The sequence below is a fragment of the Anabrus simplex genome, chromosome 5 (assembly GCF_040414725.1).
Source record: "Anabrus simplex isolate iqAnaSimp1 chromosome 5, ASM4041472v1, whole genome shotgun sequence".
Taxonomy (NCBI): domain Eukaryota; kingdom Metazoa; phylum Arthropoda; class Insecta; order Orthoptera; family Tettigoniidae; genus Anabrus; species Anabrus simplex.
In genome coordinates, this window is record NC_090269.1 from 202794402 (window position 1) to 202820538 (window position 26137).

At 39.1% G+C, this 26137-nt stretch overlaps 1 protein-coding gene across 2 annotated transcripts in view; it reads left to right on the plus strand.

Moving 5' to 3' along the window:
- LOC136873916 (facilitated trehalose transporter Tret1-2 homolog) overlaps positions 1-26137 on the plus strand; it is a 323227-nt gene that overhangs the window by 166076 nt on the left and 131014 nt on the right. The window contains exon 1 of one of the 2 annotated variants that reach the window (XM_067147253.2): positions 7158-7280. The exons of the other annotated variant lie outside the window; for it this stretch is intronic. Coding sequence (XP_067003354.1) covers positions 7236-7280 — 45 coding nt within the window. The 5' untranslated portion in view covers positions 7158-7235. Of the gene's footprint in view, positions 1-7157; positions 7281-26137 lie in introns of those variants that run through there. 2 annotated transcript variants of the gene reach the window in all.

Sequence of the window (26137 nt, forward strand, 5' to 3'; positions counted from 1 at the left end):
TTAAGTGACTCACTTATGTTACAGCAAGATGGAGGATAACGATTTTGCTGAATATGTTGCGTTTCATTCACAGAATGCTTTTCGTGCACACAGTAGAGATGGAAAATACTGTCGAAATGTAATGTGACCCAACAATTTAAAGAAGGCTTAGTTTTAGTAAAGTTTGTTCCTTTGATTGAGAGAATGAATATAACCTCTAGAGGACTCACTATCTCACCATTAATGACGATATTGTTTTGAGATGTTATGCCCCCTCTTAATTTCAGGTTATTATTATTATTATTATTATTATTATTATTATTATTATTATTATTATTATTATTATTATTTCGCTTAATTAATTGGAAACGCGTTACAAGTTGATAAGTTATCAAGACTGTAGGCCTATAGAATAGTAAAGAACAATAATGAGTTAGGGCCTATAAGAAAAATGAACTTATTGCACTACCACCATTTATTTTAACGTTGGTTTGTGCTAATTGTATCAGGTTAGTCAACCAATCGTTTGCCGGATTATATCAGAAGTTTTTGAAATCATGGCATCTCATATTAAAACAAACTACACTATTTACATTTTATTGTGGAAGTAATTGTTCACAACAAGTTTTTCCCACGTCATTCATATTCTGCTGAGAAGCTGCGACGGTCTGCTTGTTCTATATTATGTGCATGTACTTCGACACAAGTTCTTGCAGGTGCCGTCTCTGCTCGCTGTTTTGTTATCCATTCTGATAACCAAATACAATGTCGACGATCTTTTACCCTAAAAAATGACAACAAATGTCGCGCGATGTCCTTCGAGAAACAAAACACAATAGATCATCCCACTATTCGGTAGCCAGAACTACACGATCCAGGAAGCATGGGCATAATATACAGCATTGCCACATCTCCAGTGAATAGTTACTGTATAAGTGAGTGTACTCTTTAAGTGCTGTCTATGAAATGTAATCTCATATAAGTGAATACTTACTATAAGTGATCCCTTATTACTTAAGGTTTCCACTTATGTATAAGTGCTGACTATGAATTCGGCGCTCACACATTGAAAGAACGGAAAATAACGTTGATGATATCCGCAATATTTTTAACATACAGTATAAGACAGAACATTTTGAGGTTATGGAGGCTGGAAATGTTCGTAAAATAAAACAATTTAAGAGGCGGAGTGACCCATTTCTCTTAGATGAGGGAAGTTTTAAAAGTACAGTAAATATCGATTACGAAGGAGTATGCTCGAATTGTCATTAACACAGTCAGAAATGACTTAATGAAAGATCCTAGAGGTGACTTTATATCTTGCGAACTACAAGTTCTCACAGCACTACGGACATGAGCGCGGAAAGAGGTTACTAATTATTATAATGGAAAGTTTCTTCTTAATTTGAGGATCCATTGCGCTCCCTTCTGCCTTTGTTCTTTGAGCTAAGAACCCCCACGCACAAGCACGTACTCGCAAACTATTTCCTCAAGAATTCATTTATCACTGATTTTGATTTGATCAACTACTGATAAAATTAATACTGCATACGACTGTGTGGATATTTAAATGCGCACTGTTTGGGAGATCCCTACTGGCAAATCAGCCAGCCAGCAGTGACAGGCGTGAAACCTGAACAAACGAGACATTCTTCCTCATACATTAAGAACTAAGCGAGATAAAGACTTGAGGTTTGTTTTAAATATAACTTCCGTATACGAAGACCATTTGCCTCGCTTTGACCCCCCTGTAAAGTTAATAGTAAAGACGTTTGCCAGCGACTGACTTTTTCGTGCTTGCACATACCAATTTCTGAACATGACTGTAAGGAAAGACACATAATGAATTTTTTTATCATTCAATTTAAAGACAGACTTATCTACGTTGAGCCGAAATGTTTCATTACCAACAGTGAAAAAATTACGAATATAATGAAGATGAAATGGAGTTATGACATGATAGGTTCCATGCAATGATTTTTCATTTGACGTAACCTTCCATTATATTAATATTTTCACACTCGATTACTTTTAACATTATTTTTGTGAACGGCATTAGATGCGGCTTGAAATTCTGTACATAACTGGATATTCAACTATTTCAACAGATAAGATTCAGATTTATATACAGATAGGCCTAACCAGCAAAAGCGACCATGAACGTGAAGAGATTCCCACCGCTTCGAGCGAGTGTATACGTGCTGTATAGTAATACAATGCGTACGTTTATTAGTAAGAAAAATATGCAACGCTTATACAGGGCTTATTCAATGTATAACTATACAAGTGTTAAACAACTTTATAAGGATTTTTATTAGCAAGACTGAAAATACGTAAATATATATAAGTACATGTTTCGAGCTCTTCCTCAGTTAACAGATTAAAATCACACGCATGAAAAAAAAGAACTTACTTTAAAAAAGATGTCCTAACATAAAACTGGTCAAAAGCAACTTTTAATATGTTTTTATTGTATTGTTGTTTTTAACCAGTTTTATGTTAAGACATGTTTTTAATAAGGTATTTTATATGCATGTGATTTTAATCTGTAAGCTGAAGAAGAGAATATTAATTATCGAAACATGTACTTATATATAGTTATGTATATGCTGTATTAGTAAATACACTAGATTTTTAATTGTATTTACAAGGTGGACCTTAAAATAATTAATAATAGTAATCTAAGTAAAAAAGGATGGTAAATAAACTCCATTGTCATAAAGCAACAGGAATAGATGAAATTAGACCTGAAATGGTGAAGTATAGTGGGAAGTCGGGGATAAAATGGCTTCATAGAGTGGTAAAATTAGCATGGAGTGTTGGTAAAGTACCTTCAGATTGGACAAAATCAGTAATTGCACCTATCTATAAACAAGGGCACAGGAAGGATTGCAACAGCTGTCGAAGTATCTCATTGATTAGTATACCAGGCAAAGTGTTCACTGGCATCTTGAAAGGGAAGGTGCGATCAGTGATTGAGAAAAAGTTAGATGAAAACCAGTATCGTTTCAGACCACAGAGTGGCTGACAAGATCAGATTTTCAGTATGCGCCAGGTAATTGAAAACTGTTACGAGAGGAATAGATAGATGTATTTATGTTTCGTAGCTCTAGCCCTTAGTCCTCTTTTTCTTCTGAACACTGCTGCCTCTCCGGCTCCATTTAAGAATCTGCTTGCAGAGGAATAACAGAGAGCACAAACATATTGACAGCATATTTATAAAAATCAGCTAAAGCAAACACAAAATAAATATAATACAAGTACAATACAGTATTCAGGTGCAATTTTCAGCATTTTCAAACCTAATATTATCTCAGACAGTCACTTTTTGTCTGTAATAGTGCATTGTGTGAAACTTCCCAAAACACTCTCCGGGATGTAATCCAGGCTTTTTTCTGCAGATATTACTGAAAAAACCACTCTCGCATCATAATTTAGGCTTATTGTTCATTGCCATATTTAGGATTACGCCTAAAAATGCTTTGAATTCTGGAAAAGTAACATCTATCCACGACCCCCTAATAGCCTCACGTGTGAGGGGCGTAACCTTTTGAATGTTTACACTAGCATACCGGTTAGTCTCGCGCACAATTTCCGACAATAACTCGTCAGTCAAAGGTAATAATTGGAAAAAGTCAAGTTCATTCAACCATGCGGTTGTTTATAACCTGACGCACCTGTGAATGAGCTTTTGGCATCCAAGTCAGTGTCACGGTATTTCCTCCATCCATCAGAAGAGGTACCAGCATTACAATTCAGCATAATTTTCTCATTATCGGGATTTTTATCACTCAAATCACCAACACAATCTCATTCCGCAATATATTTCTCACCATTTAATTGAAAATCTCTCCCACTATCGCTGAAATCAACGTCACTTTCATCTAAAAGTCTGGCGATTTCTTTCTCACGCTGCTCGAACGACGCCATGTTGCTACGCAATGTTTGTTTACAAAGTCACATGGTCTGCAAAGAATCGCTATACATGGCTTCAAATTTTCGTCGAAGGTTTGCAGTACCTTACTGTACCTGTAATTCATGCACGCGTAACCCGACAAAGGAGTTATATAGGAAAGAATGTCATGTCGGGTAATGCCCGACATAGGACCTATGCAGGATATTATCGTTGTCGGGCATGGCCCGCCGCGTGAGTGCTAAGGGCTAGAGAAAGCATGACAGGGTATCGAGGGAAAAGATGTTCAACATGCTGAGGGACTATGGAATTAAGGGTAGATTATTAAAATCAAAGTCATTTATGTTGACAATTGAGTTGCAGTGAGAACTGATGGTAGAATGAGCTCTTCGTTCAAGGTCCTTACAGGGCGTTAGACAAGGCTGTAATATTTCACCTTTACTGTTCGTAGTTCACATGGATCCTCTGCTGAAAGGTATAAAGTGGCAGGGAGGGATTCAGTTAGGTAGAAATGTAGTAAGCAGTCTGGCCTATGCTGACGATTTGGTCTTAATGGCAGATTGTGCCGAAAGCCTGCAGTCTAATATCTTGGAACTTGAAAATAGGTGCAATGAGTATGGTATGAATATTAGCCTTTCGAAGATTAGATTGATGTCAATAGGTAAGAAATTCAATAGAATTGAATGTCAGATTGGTGATACAAAGCTGGAACAGGTAGATAATTTTAAGTATTAGGTTGTGTGTTCTCCCAGGATGGTAACAAAGTAAGTGAGATTGAATCAAGGTGTAGTAAAGTTAATGCAGTGAGCTCACAGTTGCGATCAACAGTATTCTGTAAGAAGGAAGTCAGCTCCCGGACGAAACTATCTTTACATCGGTCTGTTTTCAGACCAACTTTGCTTTACGGGAGCGAAAGCTGGGTGGACTCAGGATATCTTATTCATAAGTAAGAAGTAACAGACATGAAAGTAGCGAGAATGATTGCTGGTACAAACAGGTGGGAACAATGGCAAGAGGGTACTCGGAAGGAGGAAATAAAGGCTACGTTAGAAATGAACTCGATGGATGAAGGTGTACGCATAAACAGGCTTCGGTGGAGGGGTCATGTGAGGCGAATGGAGGAGGATAGGTTACTTAGGAGAATAATGGACTCTGTTATGGAAGGTAAGAGAAGTAGAGGGAGACAAAGACGACGATGGTTAGAGTCAGTTTCTAACGATTTAAAGATAAGAAGCATAGAACTAAATGACGCCACAGCACTTGTTACAAATAGACTATTGTGGCAACGTTTAGTAAATTCACAGAGGCTTGCAGACTGAACGCTGAAAGGCATAAACGGTCTATAATAATGTATGTATGTATGTATGTATGTATGTATGTCAATACGGACCACTGGTGGCCATTATGGTCAAGCTTGTAGATACGTTGTAACATTGTTATGATGCCATTACCTCTAAAACTTCAAGTGCACGTTTTTCTCTTTATACCGATCGTATCACTTTATTTCCTATTCTGAGTATACAGTATATTGGCCTGTTCTCATGGAGGGAATTGCATTGTCATACTCATTTCTTAAAAAGGAATTACAGCCTCTTTCTCGATGAACCTTTAACTGCATTCTGCAAAGAGGTCATTATAACTTCCTGGTGAATGAACAACCTTCCGCTTTCCTTGAGAGATTGCATAATGCCAAGAATCCACTGATACGCCATAATCTGACTTACAGAGCGCGTAGTATCGAATCTGAAGCGAATGAAATTAGATAATTAGTAATTTTCTCCGCATTCATGTACACTAGTAATGTATAAACATTAACTGTTTTTTAATTATTATTATTATTATTATTATTATTATTATTATTATTATTATTATTATTATTATTATTATTAATATTATTATTATTACAATTTCTTTTACGTCGCACCGACACAGATAGGTCTTATGGCGACGATGGGAAAATCATCTTCAAGGCTGCCGACAGTAGAGTTCGAACCCACTATCTCCCGAATGCAAGCTGATAGCTACGTGACGCAAACCACGCGGCCACTTGCTCGATTTGATGATGATGCTTGTTGTTTAAAGGGGCCTAAAATCGAGGTCATCGGCCCCCTTGCTCGGTTTAATTGTGTTAGTAATACAGTATAAATTTATTGGTGTTACGTCCGACTAACTACTTTTACGATTTTAGGAGACGCCAAGGTGACGGAATTTTGTCCGGCAGGAGTTCTTTAATGTGTCAGTAAAATCCTCCGACACGACGTTGACGTATTTGAACACTTTCAAATACCACCGAACTGAGCCGGGATCGAACCCGCCAACTTGAGATCAGAAGGCCAGCGTAATTAACTTTTAGTTCGTAACTTACATGTACCAGCTGGCCAGGCGATTGTCCTCCAAGAGAAAATTCCGGTGCAATTTGCAATATCCCAATTTTCGAAAATATCTCACTGAAATGTAATGTCGTATGGCTTTTAGTGCCGGGATATCCCAGGGCGGGTTCGGCTCACCAGGTGCAGGTCTTTCTACTTACCTTCCGTAGGCGACCTGCGGGCCGTGATGAGGATGAAATGATGATGAAGACAACACATACACCCAGCCCCGGTGCCATTGGAATTAACCAATTAAGGTTAAAATCCCCGACCCGGCCGGGAACTATATACAAGGAAACTGAAGGTATATTAACTGGATTTTTGTTAGGCTTAGGGGATCAACATCAATGGCATTTGCCTGTTATTGCAGGAAAACGGTATCTCTACTCCCAGAGCTATTATAGACAAGTAGGGAAAATGAAATAGTCTGTGCAGTAAATAGATACAAGACTAGATTAATGGCCCGTGAAAGTGTATCATGTTTATGAACCTCTGATTCAGCTCAGTGCTACGTGATTATTACTCATATATTTTTGGGAATCGAGCCCGGGCCTCTTTGTTTAAAGGCTAGCACGCGAACCACTTAGCCATGTACACGGACTTTAGAGCTTAGATTTTCCTCTATAGCGTATGGCCTATATTTTGGTATCGCGGAAAGTAATCTGGGAAATATTACTATTATTACCGCTGTCATCAATACCATTATCGTTATAATCGATTTATTATAATCGTCCACTCAATAACTGGACTTAACCAGTAGGCCTATACAAGCCGGCCGGCACTCGAAATTCACATGCGGACATTTTATGGCGTGTTCAGTTGCTTGGGTACGAATTATTATCACATGTTGTGCTGTACTATTGGCTAGCTGGAATATGAGCGCCAAGAGCAGGTGAGGACAAGGTACTTCCTGGGAAGACGGCCTGCAATAAGCAGTACATGCTAGTTACTCGTGTGCTGTAGTCCCAGTCAGCATGAAGCCTGGAGTGGGTCTGATAAGCGTCGCCTCTCTCAAGCAGGTCAGCTACATTACTATTGCGCTAGGTTCATAACCCGCTCTCATACATGTGTATGTATAGGTCTACTGTATTTGAATTCATTTCATCGATCACTTATTTACAAGACTATTTTTAATACAAATGCTATCAGTTTTCTCTAATTACTCCATTACTCCATACCACCCCATCACGCATTAACCTTGTCATTTCTACATAACTTCTGCATTATAAATTATTATTATTATTATTATTATTATTATTATTATTATTATTATTATTATTATTATTATTATTATTGTCGGCTCCATGGCTAAATGGTCAGCGACCGGGCGAGTTAGCCGTGCGGTTAGGGGCGCGCGGCTGTGAGCTTGCATCCGAGAGATAGTGCGTTCGAACCCCACTGTCGGCAGCCCTGAAGACGGTTTTCCGTGGTTTCCCATTTTCACACCAGGCAAATGCTGGGGCTGTACCTTAATTAAGGCCACGGCCGCTTCCTTCCAACTTCTAGGCCTTTCCTAACCCATCGCCGCCATAAGACTTACCCGTATCGGTGCGACGTAAAGAAAAGTGTATTTCTTTTTCCCCCACCTTGTGCTCCTTCTCTAAGACTGCGTCCATACCATTCAGCATTTGTATTAATTATACTAGCTGTAGTATCCGTCGTTGACGGGACAATCACTTAGCATGTGTTCTATGAGTACATGTTTGTCCACCCCTCAAATTGTTCCCCAAAATGTTGACACACTTTAGCGGGAATGCCTCTACCTGTCAGCGGCTCGTTGTGACGTACTCGCTCCCTTGCTCTCTGTGACACTTTGCACTTTCATATTCTTTTGCATGTCTGGCTCCATGTCCTTGCTGGCCTTTAGTCACAGGGGTCCCGGGTTCGATTACTGGCAGGCTCGGGAATTTTAACCTTAATTGGTTAATTTTGCTAGCACGGAGGTTAGGTGTATGTGTCGTCATCATCATTTCATCCTCATCACGACACGCAGGTCGCCTACGGGAGTCAAATCAAAAGACCTGCATCTGGCGAGCCGAACTTGTCCTCGGACACTCCCGCCACTAAGAGCCATACGCCATTTCCTTTCATTCATTCTTTCGCATCATTGCTGAACTTCATTTGAGTTCTTCCTTCCCGTATAAAAGAAAGTCAGGCATCGGGTTAATATTACAAAACTATTGACAGATGTGCAAAGCCTTTAAAACGTTGTCGGAACGATCTCCATAGCAACTGTCTTTACAGTCTATAGTGTTAGGTGCCTGCTTTTGGACTTAAACTTTCACACGACTACCACTGATATTTCCCTTATTTTGGGGTGTATAGGAGAAAGGTGTAGAACAATAAAATCGCCACGTGCTATTTTCGTGTAAAACCAACCAAGAGAGATGCATCGAGTTTTACACCTTAGGCCCCTCCTTAAACACCACATCCTACTAGAAATCTTTTGAAAAACTTATAGATGGGATCAAACTCAACCTTATTCTAAACCGAATACCAAGTTTAACTTAAATCTACACACCCATTTTCCCATGATGCTGTAACAGAAACAGACAAGTATTAAACTGAATTCGACATACGTCATTACAATCACGTCAGTATTCTTGTCAGAGTACAATAACAACCGACTGGAATGTCGCGTTTAAAATCAATGTTATCATAATTATGAAATTCCCGATCAAATGAAGTACGGCAAGTTTCTCCCTTTCCACGATCAGTACTACGCTGACTGGCGTTCTAAAGCTGGAATGATCTCACCGCAGACAGCAGTGCACACTGTTCTGATGTTTTCCGATAAGTGCCCTGCCCATTCCTATCAGCACGTCATAGCAGGGATCGAATAGCTGGGATACTATGTTGAACCAGCGTGTCACGTACTAATAATTATCAGCATGTATGAACCAGAGGAATGGCAAGCTAAGAAAAGAGTGTTATCTAAATCCCCAGCTACTTCCCACCAATATTCAAGCAGTCTGTTCTAGTGGCACGCAACAGTAATGCCATCTATCGGAGACGAGCGGGAACAGAGGAGACAAAGTACATCACAATAAACGATAGTCAATGTACAGTAATGTTACTGTTGATAAATTTTATCGGCTTTCGATATTGTAGGTCTTCATATAAAAGTAGTTTTCTTCAGACTCTGTGATTTTAGAAGGGTGTTCCGTCCAAAGATCTCCCCGGAACAGTTCTGACTGCAGTGACGTTAAAACGTAATAAATTACACAAATTATGTAGGCCTACCATAGGCCTACCCATTCAAGAATTCCCTCATCCTCAAAGTATAAAATACGTTTATTATAGCTTCTGTAAACGGAGAATGGGGACTAGAAAAAGTGATTCCTCTTCGAAATAAGACATACCGGTATATGCTAATTTCAAAACTATGAATTACTTGGTATTATATACCCAAACCCCATGGCGTAACAGCCTCGAAGGGCCATGGCCTACCAAGCGACTGCTGCTCATCCCGAAGGCCTGCAGATTATGAGGTGTCGTGTGGTCAGCACGACGATTCCTCTCGGCCGTCATTCTTGGCTTTCTACACCGGTTGTATTCTATACCCTATAGAAAATATTTTGACCTGCTGATGTCATGCAATGGTCTAGACAGGATGAAACTAATACATGACATTAATCTGAAAACTAAGATTAATCGTGTACCAGTTCGCACAAAAGAAAAACCTACGAGGCCAATAATGATATTGATAATATCCCAAATGTTGATAACACTGATAAATGATAGGCTTTCTTCACTGCTTTACATAGCAATGAGCTAGTCAGGAAAACAGCTATTTTGCGGCTTGCTTAGTGAAAATGACATTTTACAAGATAAAATGATGACGATTTTCTCTTCTAGGTGATCATTCCATTAGGCGACATAACTTGCTAAGAACACTGCATTTATGTTGGAACTACCATACAAACATCGACACAGTGGAAAAATACAATGTCACCTATTGAATTATAATCAAACACGGAATAAAGTGAATGGAGGAGTGATCGCCACGCCGAACAGCGAACAGTGGTAGGGTCCTTCCACGGCTGTATTAATACAAGCATACCGAGTGAAGTGAAGACACTTTCACGGAGGTTTATCTGCACTTTACCAATAAAATGGTCATTTCCATTATAGAGTTAGTAAATAATACACTAGAGGTAGCATTGGCGCTGCAGTCGCGTGAGAAGTTGAACGAGGGCGCTGTTTGGCAGAAGCTGGATTATTTGGCACTGTCAGTACTGGAGCTTCTCGATAAATTGAAGTATTATACTTCTCTTAAGGAACATGTCAGACTCCTGTGTACCTTATGGCTGCAGAGGGAGGTGCATAAAGGGCAATGGCGCATCATTTCATAGATATGTTTATTTGGTTCCTTCGTAATCTGTTTACCCTCCAGGGTCGGTTTTTCCCTCAGACTGAGCGAGGGATCCCACCTCTACCGCCTCAAGGGCAGTGTCCTGGAGATTCAGACTCTGGGTCGGGATACAACTGGGGAGGATGACCAGTACCTCGCCCAGGCGGCCTCACCTGCTATGCTGAACAGGGACCTTGTGGGGGGATGAGAAGTTTGGAAGGGATAGACAAGGAAGAGGGAAGGAAGTGGCCGTGGCCTTAAGATAGGTACCGGTACCATCCCGGCATTTGCCTGGAGGAGAAGTGGGAAACCACGGAAAACCACTTCCAGGATGGCTGAGGAGGGAATCGAACCTCCCACTACTCAGTTGACCTCCCGAGGCTGAGTGGACCCCGTTCCAGCCCTCGTACCACTTTTCAAATTTCGTGGCAGAGCCGGGAGTCGAACTCGGGCCTCTAGGGGTGGCAGCTAATCACACTAAGCACTACACCACAGAGGTGGACAGATATGTTAATTTGAAATTCATGTTCGTGCTAATAAAATAATTTGTGTGACACTTATCATCATATGGATTGGCCTGCTTGCGCTGACTTCGTGGTTTCTTTCCCTGTTGGCGTGAATGAGATTCTTTGGACTGAGATTAATGTTTTAGGAAATATAAGGGACGAAATTTTTCTTTCACTGAATGACATTGTCTTTGAAATGGATGATTATCCAGAAAATCCAGTGAAAGAGTATGTGAATATAGGCCTATGTATACATCGTGTTGGCAGATCATACAGTACATGCATGATCCCAATGTTAGAAGTAGGTTTACCAGGCGAGTTGGCCGTGCAGCTTGGCTCGCGCAGCTGTGATCTTGCATCCGGGAGATGCCCCACTGTCGGCAGCGCTGAAGATGGTTTTCCGTGGTTTCCCATTTTCACACCAGGCAAATACTGGGGCTGTACCTTAGTAAAGGCCACGGTCGCTTCCTTCCCATTCCGAAGCCTTTCGTACTCCATAGTCGCCATAAGACCTATCTGTGTCGGTGCGACGTAAAGCAAATTAAAAAAATATATAAGTAGGTTAAGAAAGACACTTTTGTTTCGTAACAAATATATTGATACACTGTCACTCTTCATTATAATCAGAAAGTAATGTTGATTTCTCAACATATTTCTTGCAGCGCTGATTACACTGACGGGTATAAAATTGTCTTCTCATGGCCATGATTCCTCAGTGTTTAGAGGTTAACCTGATGTATTTATTTCCCTTTCTAGTAATGCCACGGATATGCATGATACCGAGCAAGTGGTTGCGGGATTTGGGCCGCGTAGCTATGAGCTTACATTCGGGAGATACTGGGTTTGAACTCCACTGTCGATAGCCCTGAATATGGTTTTCCGTGGTTACCATTTTTACACCAGGCTATAGCTTGGGCTGTACCCTAATTAAGGCCGCGGCCGCTTCCTTCACATTCCTAGCCCTTTCCTATCCCATCGTCGCCATAAGACCTATCCATGTCGGTGCAACGTAAACCAAATTGTAAACAAACCAAATATTATTGTAAAGATTTTTCGGTTCTCTTCAACCAAATAATTTACCACTCTTACTTTGAATTAAAAGAAGTCATTTTACAACTTAAAATCTTAGAGCAATTCAAACATTTCACGAAAAGGTAAAAGCAAAACTCCATAATAGCCTGAAACCACAACCGAGTGTCATATTTCCACTTGTAATCACGCTTAGGAAACAGCGATTACAACGACGATGTTGAAAATAATAATAATAATAATAATAATAATAATAATAATAATAATTGTTCCGGGAATACCCGTGGAGCAGAAAGAGGTTAAAGAAGGTGCGGGCTTGAATGGGTCTAACTACAATGTCAAGAATTGATTTAAAACTTTAAAAGGTTATAAATTTCTTTCCCAAGAACAAACTTAATATTTTTCACGGAGTGAACATAACAATATATCTTGCAACAAGACTAGGAAAATCCAATATTCAGAACTTTAACAATTTTGGGCTTCAAGCCCCTATTTTACAATGTCAGCGATACCAGATTCAATTTACCAAAACTTTAATTTACACTAAGGAATCATTTATTCCAGGGCAGAAATCCCTTTAATTCAAGAGCACTTGCTCCCAAAATTAAAATATCTAGCCTTCCAGAGGCACACTTTACAATTACAAAACTTGAAAAAGAGCTAACAGGCTCTCCGCTTCTTTCAGCCTCCTCGAGGCAACCTCAAAAATCTTACACTTTCTGGCCTTCCATGGCCCAACTTACAATTCGAAACAGGGGTATCTCGTACCCAACCTATAGGGCCTTTGCGGAAAAGAACAGGTTAAGTAAATAGCCCGAAACACAAACTGAATGGAGGTGTATACTTGCAATCCTAGATATGAACACTAAAACAACCTAAAGGGCTCTAGGCCGATGAAACAGGGGCTATTCCCAAACTACTGAGGTGGCTCGTATAGAAATTACTTTAACACATTACAGTAGGAAAAATAGTTAGAGAAAAACGTAGTCACCCCAAACCAAGATGAAGGGGAGCTCGAGAGGGTACATCACACTCTATCCCCGATTTACAGTTAAATATTTTATAATATTTTACATTAGCCAGAAGAAAGTTACATTTTAGAAAAGTTGTTACATACTACAGAGTCGGATCCTTCCCTCGGGTTAAACTGGGGAGTTAGCAAGATGGAATAAAGTTATGTGGCCATTACCTTGTAGATGTTCTAGCTGCCGACGAAAGAGGCCACCCGCCTCCTGCTTAACACGCACACTCCAGAAAGATGACGACGAATTGGCCAAGAAACGTGAAAAGCCGCAGTTTATAAACCCTCATGGAAGGTTCGAGATCATTCAAGACTAAACTAGCCACACCCTCTCACTTTTATTGGTAGATTTTAAAAGTAACACTCCGAATCGAACAAGAGACCTATGATAGGTGGAAAATTAATTACAGAAATTAGTGATTGGCTAGATTCAAAACTGGTGGAAGTAAAAAAGGAAATATTGCCAACCTAAAAATAAATGAACATCAATCAGTTACAAAAACCTAGAAATACAATACTTCTTTAAATTATAACTTCTTACACCTCGCACCAGGGTGCATGATCATAGTTTTTTGTAGTGTCATCTATGGAAGAAAGTCCAAACTTCTTGATGAATGGCAAACAAAACCAGGAGAAATTCAGTCAGTTTAGGCAAATGCACGATAACAAAATTACATCATATTTCTGTGGTGACATCTTCTGAGTAAAGTTCTAATTTGGTGTAGTTTCAGTTTCACTGTTTTGCCAATAGAAGAGTTCATTTAGGCGCTGAATTTGAATGCGCGGCTTTGGGATGTACCTCCCGGTATAATAATAATAATAATAATAATAATAATAATAATAATAATAATAATAATAATAATAATAATAATAATAATAATAATTGTTACGGGGTTATCCGTGGAGCAGAAAGAGGTTAAAGAAGGTGCGGGCTGGAATGGGTCTAACTACACAATCAAATTTAATTTAAAATTTAAACTAAAAGTTATATTTTCAGAATTTCAAACTTAACAATTTTTCATCATAAAAATGAAACATCAGGTACAGTGATAATCATAAACAAGTCTAAGAAAAGACAAGATTAGTGGTCTTAACAAATCCTGGGCTTCAAGCCCTCGCTTTAAATTTCCTGAGCTACAAGCTCAAATTTACAAAAGAGCACAAATTTATACAAGGGCAGAAATCCCCTAATTCAAAGAGCACTTGCTCCAAAAATTACAACATCTAACCTTCAAGAGGCATTCATAATTCTTACAAAACTTTGAAAAAGAGCGAACAGGCTCTCAGTTTTCCAAGCCTACTCGAGGCAACCTCAACTTACAATTACAGGCTTCTCAAGGCACTATTTAAAAATGGAACTTATTTTTACAGGGGTATTAAATATCCAACCTACTGGGCCTTCGTGCGATAAGAATAACAGGTTAAATTAATGACCCGAACACATAATGAATGGAGGCGAATACTTGCACTCCTAGATATGAGCCCTTAAAACCTAAAGGGCACTAGGCCGATGAAACAGGGGCTATTCCCAAACTACTGAGGTGACTCGAATAAGGGAGAATTAATGCATTACGGAAAGGAAGAAAAACAGTTACAAAGCGTAGTCATCTCAAACCAAGATGAAGGGGAGCTCGAGAGGGTACATCGCTCTCTATCCCCGATTTACAGTCAAAGATTTGATGGAACTTTTTACATTATCCGGCAGAAGTTACATTTTATAAACGTAGGTTACATGGTTAAAGATTCGGACCATCCCCATAGAATAATCTGCGGCAGTAGCGACAACAAGAAAGATGGAATTATATGGCCATACCTGGTAGCAGTTCTAGCTGCCGACGAAAAGGCCGCCCGCCTCCTGCTTAACACACACACTCAGAAGATGTCGATCAATTGGCCAAGAGACGTGAAAAGCCGAAGTTTATAAACCCTCAGGGAAGCTTCGAGATCATTCAGGAATAAACCAGCCACACCCTCTCAATTTTATTGGTCCAATTCAAATTTACACTTCGGGATCGAACAACAAGCCAGTGATAGGTGGAAAATTAGTTACAGAAATTAGGGATTCGCTAGATTCAAAACTGGCGGAAATAAAAAGGAAATATTGCCAACCCAGAAATAAATGAACATCAATCAGTTACAAAAACCTAGAAATACAAAACTTCTTTAAATTATAACTTCTTACACCTCGCACCAGGGTGCATGATCATAGTTTTTTATAGTGTCATCTATGGAAGAAAGTCCAAACTTCTTGATGAATGGCAAACAAAACCAGGAGAAATTCAGTCAGTTTAGGCAACTGCACAATAAAAAAATGACATCATATTTCTGCAGTGACATCTGAGTAAAGTTCTAAGTTGGTGTAGTTTCAGTTTCACTGTTTTACCAATAAAGGAGTTCATTTAGGCGCTGAATTTGAATGCGCGGCTTTGGGGTGTACCTCCCGGTATAATAATAATAATAATAATAATAATAATAATAATAATAATAATAATAATAATAATAATAATAATAATAATAATAATAATAATAATAACGTGCCACTAATTACTTTCACGGCTTTCGGAGACGTGGAGGTGCCGAATTTTTGTCCCACGGGAGTTCTTTTGCATGCCGACATATTTCCGAGAAGGCTAACATATTTGAGCACCAAATTATCACCGGACTGAGCTAGGATCGAACCTGCCAAATAGGGCTCAGAAAGCCAGCGCCTTAACCGTCGATCACTATATTTTGTCTACTTTGCTCCAAGGACTAAGAACTCGCTCATTCGCTTCGTACGAGAGAATGTTTTCTGTCGTTGGGCAGAATTATGCCGAACTCCTGTCCATTTATTACATACACACAACAGATAGCGAAATATGCATACCCCCATTCTAAAAACATGTTGTTAGAATACTTAATGTGAACAGTAAATTTATTTTGTTTACTTAACTGCAATTGAGCACCGTCCTCTCTTATCAAGCGTTTGTCCTGTATTTCTTCTTTTGTGGCTTTATTCCTACTGGAGAGAAACGCTGGAAGAATACTGTAGTCTCTGAGAATGTTTACATGTAAGAATTTAAAACCATATCAATATCCCCACAGTTTTAAAAGTCCCCTATTTACATTGATGAGTACAGCGGAGTGAGCTTTCTGCCAAACAGCTGAGATTTCAACACGCTCCGCTCGCTGCAGTAGTTCTCTCGTAGACGGTGGCGCCGCTGCTACCTCTAATGTATTATTTACTAACTCCATGACTTCCATGGTTTAAGAACGGGGTCAATGACACTAGATTGTCTTGAACACTGTTTGTTCTTAACCAACATAATATAACGCTGTTCTCCCCCTCCTCATCCTCCTCCACGTCCATGCTTCCCTTTTACCTTGCCATCTATGATCAGCAGTATTAGCATGACGAATATAAGAACCAAGTGTGATGACTCGTCGAGTTCAGGCGCGCCCCGCCAGACAGCGCTAGAGTTTGGTAGCTCCACAATACCTATCAGCTGGTCTTAGGAATGGTGACACAGGAAACGTATTACTCCGTAACTGATGAGTATATACACTGTCTTTTATTTTAAAAATGAGAGATTACAATTAAAATACCACGGCAGAGAACAATGGAAAAATATCATTCACGGAAATAAGAGCTACGACTTTCATCACATGTTGCGAAAAGCACAAGTTACTCGAGTGTATATATACATAAATAACACAACTCCCAGCATATTAAAAAACACCCATGAACTATTTAAAGGTAATACTCTACTTACCATCTCAGTTTGTCGGTTACTGGACTTTCGAAAGCTTGCGTGAAGATTTGGCGGATGTCCGAGATTGTAAATCTCGCCGGATTTCTTTCACTCTGAAGAAAAATCGGCACTTCAGATAATGATAAACAAGGCTGGGGATTATATCCATAACATGTTGAAGACAAAAGCCAGCACCTGAAGGATCAACTAAAATTTTGTCTATAGAATCGGTACAATCAAAAAATATTTCGCTCCACATCGATTTTGAGTTCACTTTTTCACTAAATACTTTCTCGGCTTGGAAAAGAATGTCACATACACTTTTCGAAAAGCGTGTTAAAACACTTCATTATTGTTTGAACCGTAGTCTTTTATTTCGGAGAGAACTGAAAATGTACTATGATTATTGTCACATAGAGAATGGGCACAGAGCGAACACTTAATAAATTTAGAAGAGTGCTTAACAAGTACCCAGCCAAATGGTTCATTAAACACTTCTCAATCGAAGAGTTTCGAACTGTGTGTTTCTAACCTGCTTCTCCAATAAATTGATTCTCGATTTTGATGAGTTTGGACTGGATCTAGCTCGATTTAAATTTCGATTAGCATTTTTAGGCGCCTTTTGAGCGATAATATTGTCTTTTCGGCATCAGAAAGCACACTAGAATAACACAAATTTTGATCAACATTACACTGACCTTTTAATTCTCCACTTGCTGCTACACTCTCGTCTTCAATCTTCTTTCTTCTTCTCCTAGTGGTGTCTAGATTCTTTTTTCCTATTGGAAGTTTCACGGGACTTAATCTCACTTGAAAGGTATTTCGGCAAATTAGGGAAAATGTGAGGCACTGCTCCTGGACGTAATTTCCATCTCTCACGAGGTATAACCACCTTTTCACCATTCACTATAAAGTTATCTGATTTTACTATCAAATCATCAGAGAAATGAACTTGACAAATTCTACTATTCCTTTCGCGGAATAGCTCTGGCCCATTGTTCAAATTTATTTCCATCCTTCAGTGGTGAAAAGAATTTTATACCATTAACTACTCTACCATAGCCTGACTTACAGCCAGGCACAAAACAGTACGGCATGTTGAACTATTCATTTAATCAGGCCACATAAAACACGTGCTTTAAGTGCTCAACACACAATGAACTGAGTTTAGGAACTGAAAGCAAAGGAAATTCAACTTGTTGACTTGAAATATCTCGCACAATAACATCTCCCGCCCTTTCCAACACATGGTTTGCCGGTCTATTCAAGCACGTGTTGGACACCGACGTTTGCAGTGCTCCCAGTGGTGGGTCCACAAACTACCACGCTATAACAGTTGAGTCATCACACTTAGTTCTTATATTCGTCATGGTATTAGTCTATATTTGTCAGTTCGGAAGATGTGACCAAAATAGGCGACATTCCTGTATTTTGCGAGGGTGAGGACTTACCATAATCTCCCGGCATGATGGAGTTCCTCCTTGTTGATGTAGTCTATCTTTGGAATCTTCAACATTCTTTAATACTTACATTTCTAAAGCCTGCAGTCAGTTCATTGGCGAAGCCTTTATTGTCTAGCGCTTAAGACTACAAAGCAGCATCGACAACCCAACGAGTTTTTAATCGATTCCACACAAAATGTTTCACTTTCAGAAACGCATCTCTTGCAATGCCGATCCAGGTGTTATCCTGATCCTATTATGCATCCTAGGTACTTGAAATGTGACAGCCTTTCAACGATGTTTCCACCCGGGGTAAAAACAGCGTTATTTATTTTCTGTTCGTTGTTAACCATGAATTGTTCCTGGATGGTTTTCTAAGGCCAAACATCATGCTTACAATAGAATTATACACGTTTATAGACAAAGTGTGTATTGGACAAAGGTATAAAAGTGTCATAATTTTCCTAGCACTATTCCCGCACAGTATCAGGGTCCGCTTATAAATGTATAAAAGAATAAGACCATAAATATTGTATTATGAAAGACTATAGCACGGGACGAAGTATAAAAAGTTTGTCTCTGATTCTTCCCCGTGCGAGCCCATTCACTTCTTTTTTATCAGGAAATATGCCTATCTCCTAGCCATATAACCTTGAGTTGTACACTGTGCCATGTGTTTGACAGGCTGGTACAGTATTACTACACTTCTTATGTACCGTACCTCAGTACACGTCACGGACGATCTCCACTGACAATATTTTAACTAGAGTATTAATAGGCCCTATATCTGATAAATGTCTAGGTCCAGAAACCAATGCTATTATCAACAATTTTATTCCTAACTTTAATTTCGGCAAGCTCAAGGGCGTTCCATTTAAAATAAAATTCCTGATAGAATTTGTATTATCGATTGACTGGATTACATATATTTTCTGTAGGAAAACTTCCAGTGAAATAGTCTTCATGTTTTGGTTTTATTTCCGATATATTTGTGGTCTCAACATTAGGTGAAATTGTCTTCATGTTAACTATGTTACGAGGAGTTGTGATACATTTCTTTTGTAAACTTGTCGTAATGAACACACATTCATAAATATGGTACGTAGAAAACTAGCAAGCATGGATTTTTAGCTCGGGCTAAATATAAATATCCATTGTTAATATTATTTATACCATAGCAGTTATGATTGCATACAGACGACCTGCTGCTATGACATTTACCGTAGTTTCATTAAAAAAAGTACTGGCTCTATTTCATAGCTCATAGTCAGCAGATGTCACAACAAACACCATCACTGGCAAAAATGAACAATCTACGAAATCTCTACTAATCACTTCACTGGAAAAATGGTACATATGTGTCTGAGCAAAGAGAAAACATTACATAAATGCTGTTAACAAAGCTACTCATTTAATTACAATGATTTTGACCGAGTTTGCTGAAGATAAGAGGAAGTGACAAAAGCGATGGTAGTTTCAATCCAGTCTCTATTGTGGTATGTTATACTGATGAGTACTATTACACAAATATGGATGATATCACTCACTGTTGATGATCAGTTTCGTGAGGACGGGGATGACTTTGAGGAGCCAAATAGCTATCCGCCTTCGGAAGACGAAGAGATGATCAAGGAACCTGAAATTAAACGGTACAATTTAGGTATGGACGAGGATAAGTTCGATTCCTTGCATAACCATTTTCCTTAACTCCAGCTGATGAGATCATGTTGACTTTCCCCGACGAGTGACACCTTTATGATTTAGACTTATACCTTACACTAATCGGGACGTACATTCAGGTTAGACTTCATCTTATGTAGCCTATAACATACTTTGCATAGTCATTCTTCTTAATTTCAGCTAGTATGTGAAGTTACTTCTTGTCAGTGAGATAAACTTGTACGTTATAGCCTAGAGTGTTAGTATGGGCCCATATTATAGGTTATATTCCATATTAAAGTTCTGAGAGTCATAAGTTATTTCTTCCATAATGTTGAATTGTTGTATAATTTAAAATAAAAAGTGAATAAACATAGGGTTAATACAATAACATATTGATATGCCTAAAGAATTCACGGAATTTACAAACATTCAATATCTTCAATATTAAAGTCTCAGAGAACTCGCTGAATAGTAAATTACAATCAAGTGTGAATATCTACAGCGAATTGTTAACATAATGTATTATTAATTCTTACTATAGCCTTGTAGTTTCGCGTTGGTTTGCCTCTAAAAGGCATATACGTGTATATTCGTTATGTTTGCCAGCTTCTGAAGGTGGTGGTTTATTACTGTTTCAAAAGACAAAAGAATGTGGCTATCGGAGGTTTGTATGACATGATATGAGTAAGTCAAGTCCCAAATTCTAACAATAGGGCTGATAATCATGACGTTATGCTCCTTAAAAGAACAATAACCACCACCATGAAAAGTTGGCGAACGTTGCTGCATATGTTTCAAATAGACTACGACGAACACATGTACAGTATGTACTGGTACTTTTAGGGAGAAATAATAGGATTACTAGTCTATATTCACTCATTTCACTATTAATAATAATAATAATAATAATGTTATTTGCTTTACGTCCCACTAACTACTTGGACGGTTTTCGGACACGTCGAGGTGCCGAAATTTAGTCCCGCAGGAGTTCTTTTGCGTGCCAGTAAATCTACCGACACGAGCCTGACGTAATTGAGCACCTTCAAATACTACCGGACTGAGCCAGGATCGAACCTGCCAAGTTGGGGTCAGAAGGCCAGTGCCACTCAGTCCAGGCATTTCACTATTACTATGTAGTTCAGGTAAGATATTATACTGATAACTAGGGGGCGGATTTCTATGACAAGTCATATTTTTCCCCTTTACATTAATCTTATAGTCTTGTATTTTCAACACGTTTCCAAGCATGATAATCAAAATTAAACAGGTTTTATTGGGCATATAAATGTATATTTAGGCTTTCCTAATTTTTATGGCATATTTTGAACAAAATATCATTATAACGGCATATTTTGGTAATTTTCATTTGAATTTCGTTTTATAAAAATCAGAATAAGCTCTAGAAATTATTTTTCAGGATAGACTGGAATATACTACTGAAGAACCATTCTAAATTAGTATATGGAATGTTTCTAACAGGTAGGAGCTATTGTTTGCTAGCTGGGTCAATTCCTGGAAACCGGGCTATTGTTTAAACGGAAGCAGAGGTAATTCTGCAGTTATTTGTCATTGTTTTTATCTCTCTCCTTCGCCCTTCCCTCTTCTACCTTCAACACACTGAATGACCTTGGTCATTAGGGAGCTTCAGTCATTCAGTTCCTTTCAATATGCCTAAAACGAAAGTCTCAATTTGTGGGAAGTTGCGAAGTTTCGTAGTTGAGACCTGTTCCACCCAGCACCTTCTTTCACCTCTGCTGTTCCACAGATACCTCGGAACAATTTTGTTCACAGTTTCTATTTTGTCGTGAACAGTCACTTTTGAGTCACAAGCAAGACTAAACAGGAAGTTACAGATACTTTCCAAATTTGACCATTTTAATACCTTGCCCCAGTTAGCTAATGCACGTATGTCAGTGTTATCATTCATGAAAATACCATGTTTTATGGCTTTAAAATCAAGAGCCTCGTTTAATGATAAAGAAGTACCAATTTCCGGAATATTTTCCTCAGTCATATAAATTTTGAAAATACATAGATTTTGGCTGTCGAAATTGACAAAAACTTTGTCAAAATCTAATTTGCATTTAGTAGTGAAATTACCTTTAACGTCATCGAAGTCCTTGATCCTGTCATCTTCTTCCTCAACTGTCTTTCTTTCTTCTTCCCGTTTACCAATTTCTTCTTGTCTTTGAATAGGAGTTTTCCTCGGTCTTGGAAGATTTTCAGACAGATAGGCAGGCACATTTTCAAACTTAGTAGGAATAGCGTCGTTTGAGAGTTTTAAATGTTTACGTTTTACTGTTAAAATAGACCCATCGGGTCTTTTAACAGAATCCTCCCTAATTACGAAACGTTCGTCGAAGTGTTTTATACACACAACTGAGCTTGCTGAAGGGACAAATTCTGTTCGATGGATGGCTAAGATCCACTTTTGTTTCCGAACCAAGTCAGTAGGAAATTTAAACACTGAAATATTGGGCTCTTTTGAACTATTGTTGCCTCTACAACCAGGTACAAAACACGACATGGGCATAATTCACAATGTTCACACACGTTTAAGTCATTCAACACCATTGATAGCCTTTCTGCTGCGAGGTTCATATCAGCCTACAACTCACTGGCGAAAAATGAAGCTGATGGCTATTCGTGTGACGTAGCGCCGGAAGTGGAGGGGGAGCCTTATGGCCTGTATATCTAGAGCGGCCTTGCCTTGACTGTCTGCGTAGAAATGAATTTTTGGCGATCTTGACTTCCGGTTGGTTTTCTTCTTCTGTAGGTTACCTCCACTGGATTTAAAATTATTTGGAAAACTTGATGTGTCTTCTTCTGGAACTTGTTGCAATGACTGAAATCTATTTTGGCACTGCAAAGAGTTTTTTCCCGGTTTTAAGTTGTATGTAGTTTCTCCCATGTGCTTAACATTAGGTCTAAAATGGTTACGCGTCACTTCCGTCCACGGCGATCTTTCTTCTCCACTGTCTTCTTTATCTTGGACTATGTGCAAGTAGGGTAGCATCCTTCTTCATGAATTTACCGAGCTCAGAACATTTTAAGCAAGCCTCGGACCTATGGGAGTAACGGAGTCCTACTCCCATTTGACAGACGAGGGACTCCTTGGAAAAACAGTGGCGAACGAAATGGAATTCGATAGGGAGCTATCAATATTAATGGGGCTTACGGGAGGAAGAAAGTAGAACTGGCTGAGTCAGCAAAGAGGATGCATTTGGATGTGCTAGGAGTAAGTGATATTCGGGTAAGGGGGGATAACGAGGGAGAGAGAGGAGATTATAAAGTGTACTTGACGGGTGTTAAAATGGGAAGGGCAGAGTATGGGGTAGAATTGTTCATCAGGAATACTAGTGCACGCAATAAAGTTTCTGTTAGGCACGTAAATGAGCAAAAGATGTGGGTAGATTTGGCAGTTGCAGGAATTAAAACGATAATTGCCTCAGTGTATTCAACATGTGAGGGCGCAGATGAGAATAAGGTTGACAAGCTTTATGAAGCATTGAGTGCCATCGTAGTCAGGGTCAACAGCAAGTATAGGATAGTTCTAAAGGGGGATTTCAATGCGAGAGTTGGAAATACAATTGAAGGATACGAAAGAATGACTGGTAAATGTGGGGAAGATATGGAAGCTAATAGGAATGGGAATCGTTTGCTGGACTTCTGTGCTAGTATGGCTTTAGCAGTTACGAATACATTCTTCAAGCATAAGACCATTCACAGCTACACATGCGAGGGTAGGGGTACCAGATCCATAATAGACTATATTTTAACCGACTTCGAATTCAGGAAATCTATTAGGAATGTACAGGTTTTCGTGTTTTTTTTTCTATGATATAGACCACTATCTGATCAGTAGTGAACTAAGTATCTCTAGGCCTAGGATAGAGAAAATGAAATCTGTCTGCAAAGGAATAAGGGTAGAAAATCTCCAGGATGAGGAAATTAGACAGAAGTGCATGAGCATGATTACTAAGTTCCGAACAGTGGACAATACGCAGGTTCAGGATACAGAAATAGAACGGGTGGCATACAGGAATGCTGTAGTGGAAACAGCAAGGGAATGCCTAGGAACAATTATATGTAAAGATGGAGAAAAGCGAACATCTTGGTGCAACGATCAAGTGAGAGCAGCTTGTAAACATAAAAAGAAGGCTTATCAGAAATGACTCCAAACAAGGGCTGATGCAGACATGGATTTGTACGTTGATGAAAGAAACAGAGCGTAACAAATAGTTATTGAATCCAAAAAGAAGTCGTGGGAAGATTTTGGTAATAACCTGGAAAGGCTAGGTCAAGCAGCAGGGAAACCTATCTGGACAGTGATAAAGAATCTTAGGAAGGGAGGGAAAAAGGAAATGAACAGTGCTTTGGGTAATTCAGGTGAACTTATAAGAGATCCCAGCGAATCACTGGCCAGGTTGAGAGAATATTTTGAAAATGTTCTCAACGTAAAAGAAAATCTTCATGGTGGTGTCGCGAACAACCGGGCTCATGGGGAGGAGGAAAGTGATGTTAGTGAAATTACGCTTGAGGAAGTGGAAAGGATGGTATATAAACTCCATTGTCATAAAGCAGCAGGAGTAGATGAAATTAGACCTGAAGTGGTGAAGTATAGTGGGAAGGCAGGGATGAAATGGCTTCATAGAGTAGTAAGATTAGCTTGGAGTGTTGGTAACGTACCTTCAAATTGGACAAAAGCAGCAATTGCACCTACCTACAAGCAAGGGAAAAGGAAGGATTGCAACAGCTATCGAGGTATCTCGTTGATTATTATACCAGGCAAAGTATTCACTGGCAACTTGGAAGGGAGGATGCGACCAGTGGGTTGAGAGGAAGTTGGATGAAAACCAGTGTGGTTTCAGACCACAGAGAGGCTGTCAGGATATGATTGTTGGTATGCGCCAGCTAATTGAAAAATGCTACGAGAGGAAAAGACAGTTGTGTTTATATTTCGTAGATCTAGAGAAAGCATATGACAGGGTGCCGAGGGAAAAAATATTCACCATACTGGGGGACTATAGGATTAAGGGTAGATTATTAAAATCAGTCAGAGGCATTTATGTTGAAAATTGGGCTGCAGTGAGAATTGGTGGTAGAATGAGTTCTTGGTTCATGGTACTTACAGGAGTTAGACAAGGTTGTAATCGTTCACCTTTGTTGTTCGTAGCCTGCAGTCGAATATCTTAGAACTTGAAAATAGGTGCAATGAGTATGGTATTAATATTAGCCTTTCGAAGACTAAACTGATGTCATTAGGTAAGAGATTCAACAGAAGTGAACGTCAGATTGGTGATACAATACTAGAACAGGTAGATAATTTCAAGTATTTAGGTTGTGTGTTCTCCCAGGATGGTAATATAGTGAGATTGAATCAAGGTGCATTAAAGCTAATGCAGTGAGCTCGCAGTTGCCATCAACAGTATTCTCAAAGGAAGTCATCTCCCGGACGAAATCACATTTACATCGGTCTGTTTGCGGACCAACTTTGCTTTACGAGAGCGAAAGCTGGGTGAACTCACATCTTATTCACAAGTTAGATGTAACAGACATGAAAGTAGCGAGAATGATTGCTGGTACAAACAGGTGGGAAAAATGACATGAGGGTACTCGATATGAGGAGATAAAGGCTAAGTTAGGAATGAACTCGATGGATGAAGCAGTACCCATAAACCGGCTTCGGTGGACTGGTCATATGAGGCGAATGGTGGTAGATAGGTTACATAGGAGAATAGCGGACTATGTTATGAAGGGTAAGAAAAGTAGAGGGAGACAAAAACAACGAAGGTTAGATTCTCTATTATGTAGGGTAAGAGAAGTAAAGGGAGACCAAGACGACGAAGGTTAGATTCAGGTTCTAAGGATTTAAAAGTGAGAGGTAAGGAACTAAATGAGGCCTCAGCATTAGTTCCAAATAGATGATTATGGCAACGTTTAGTAAATTCACAGAGGCTTGCAGACTGAACACTGAAAGGCATAACGGTCTATAATGATGCTGTATGTATGTACGATATAAGTGATAAGTTCTTGGTTTTCTAACGTTTTCAAAAAATCATTATAAATTAATTGCATGTCCAAAGTTCCATATTTTTGTACTCCTCTACGTTGCCATATTAAAGATCTCT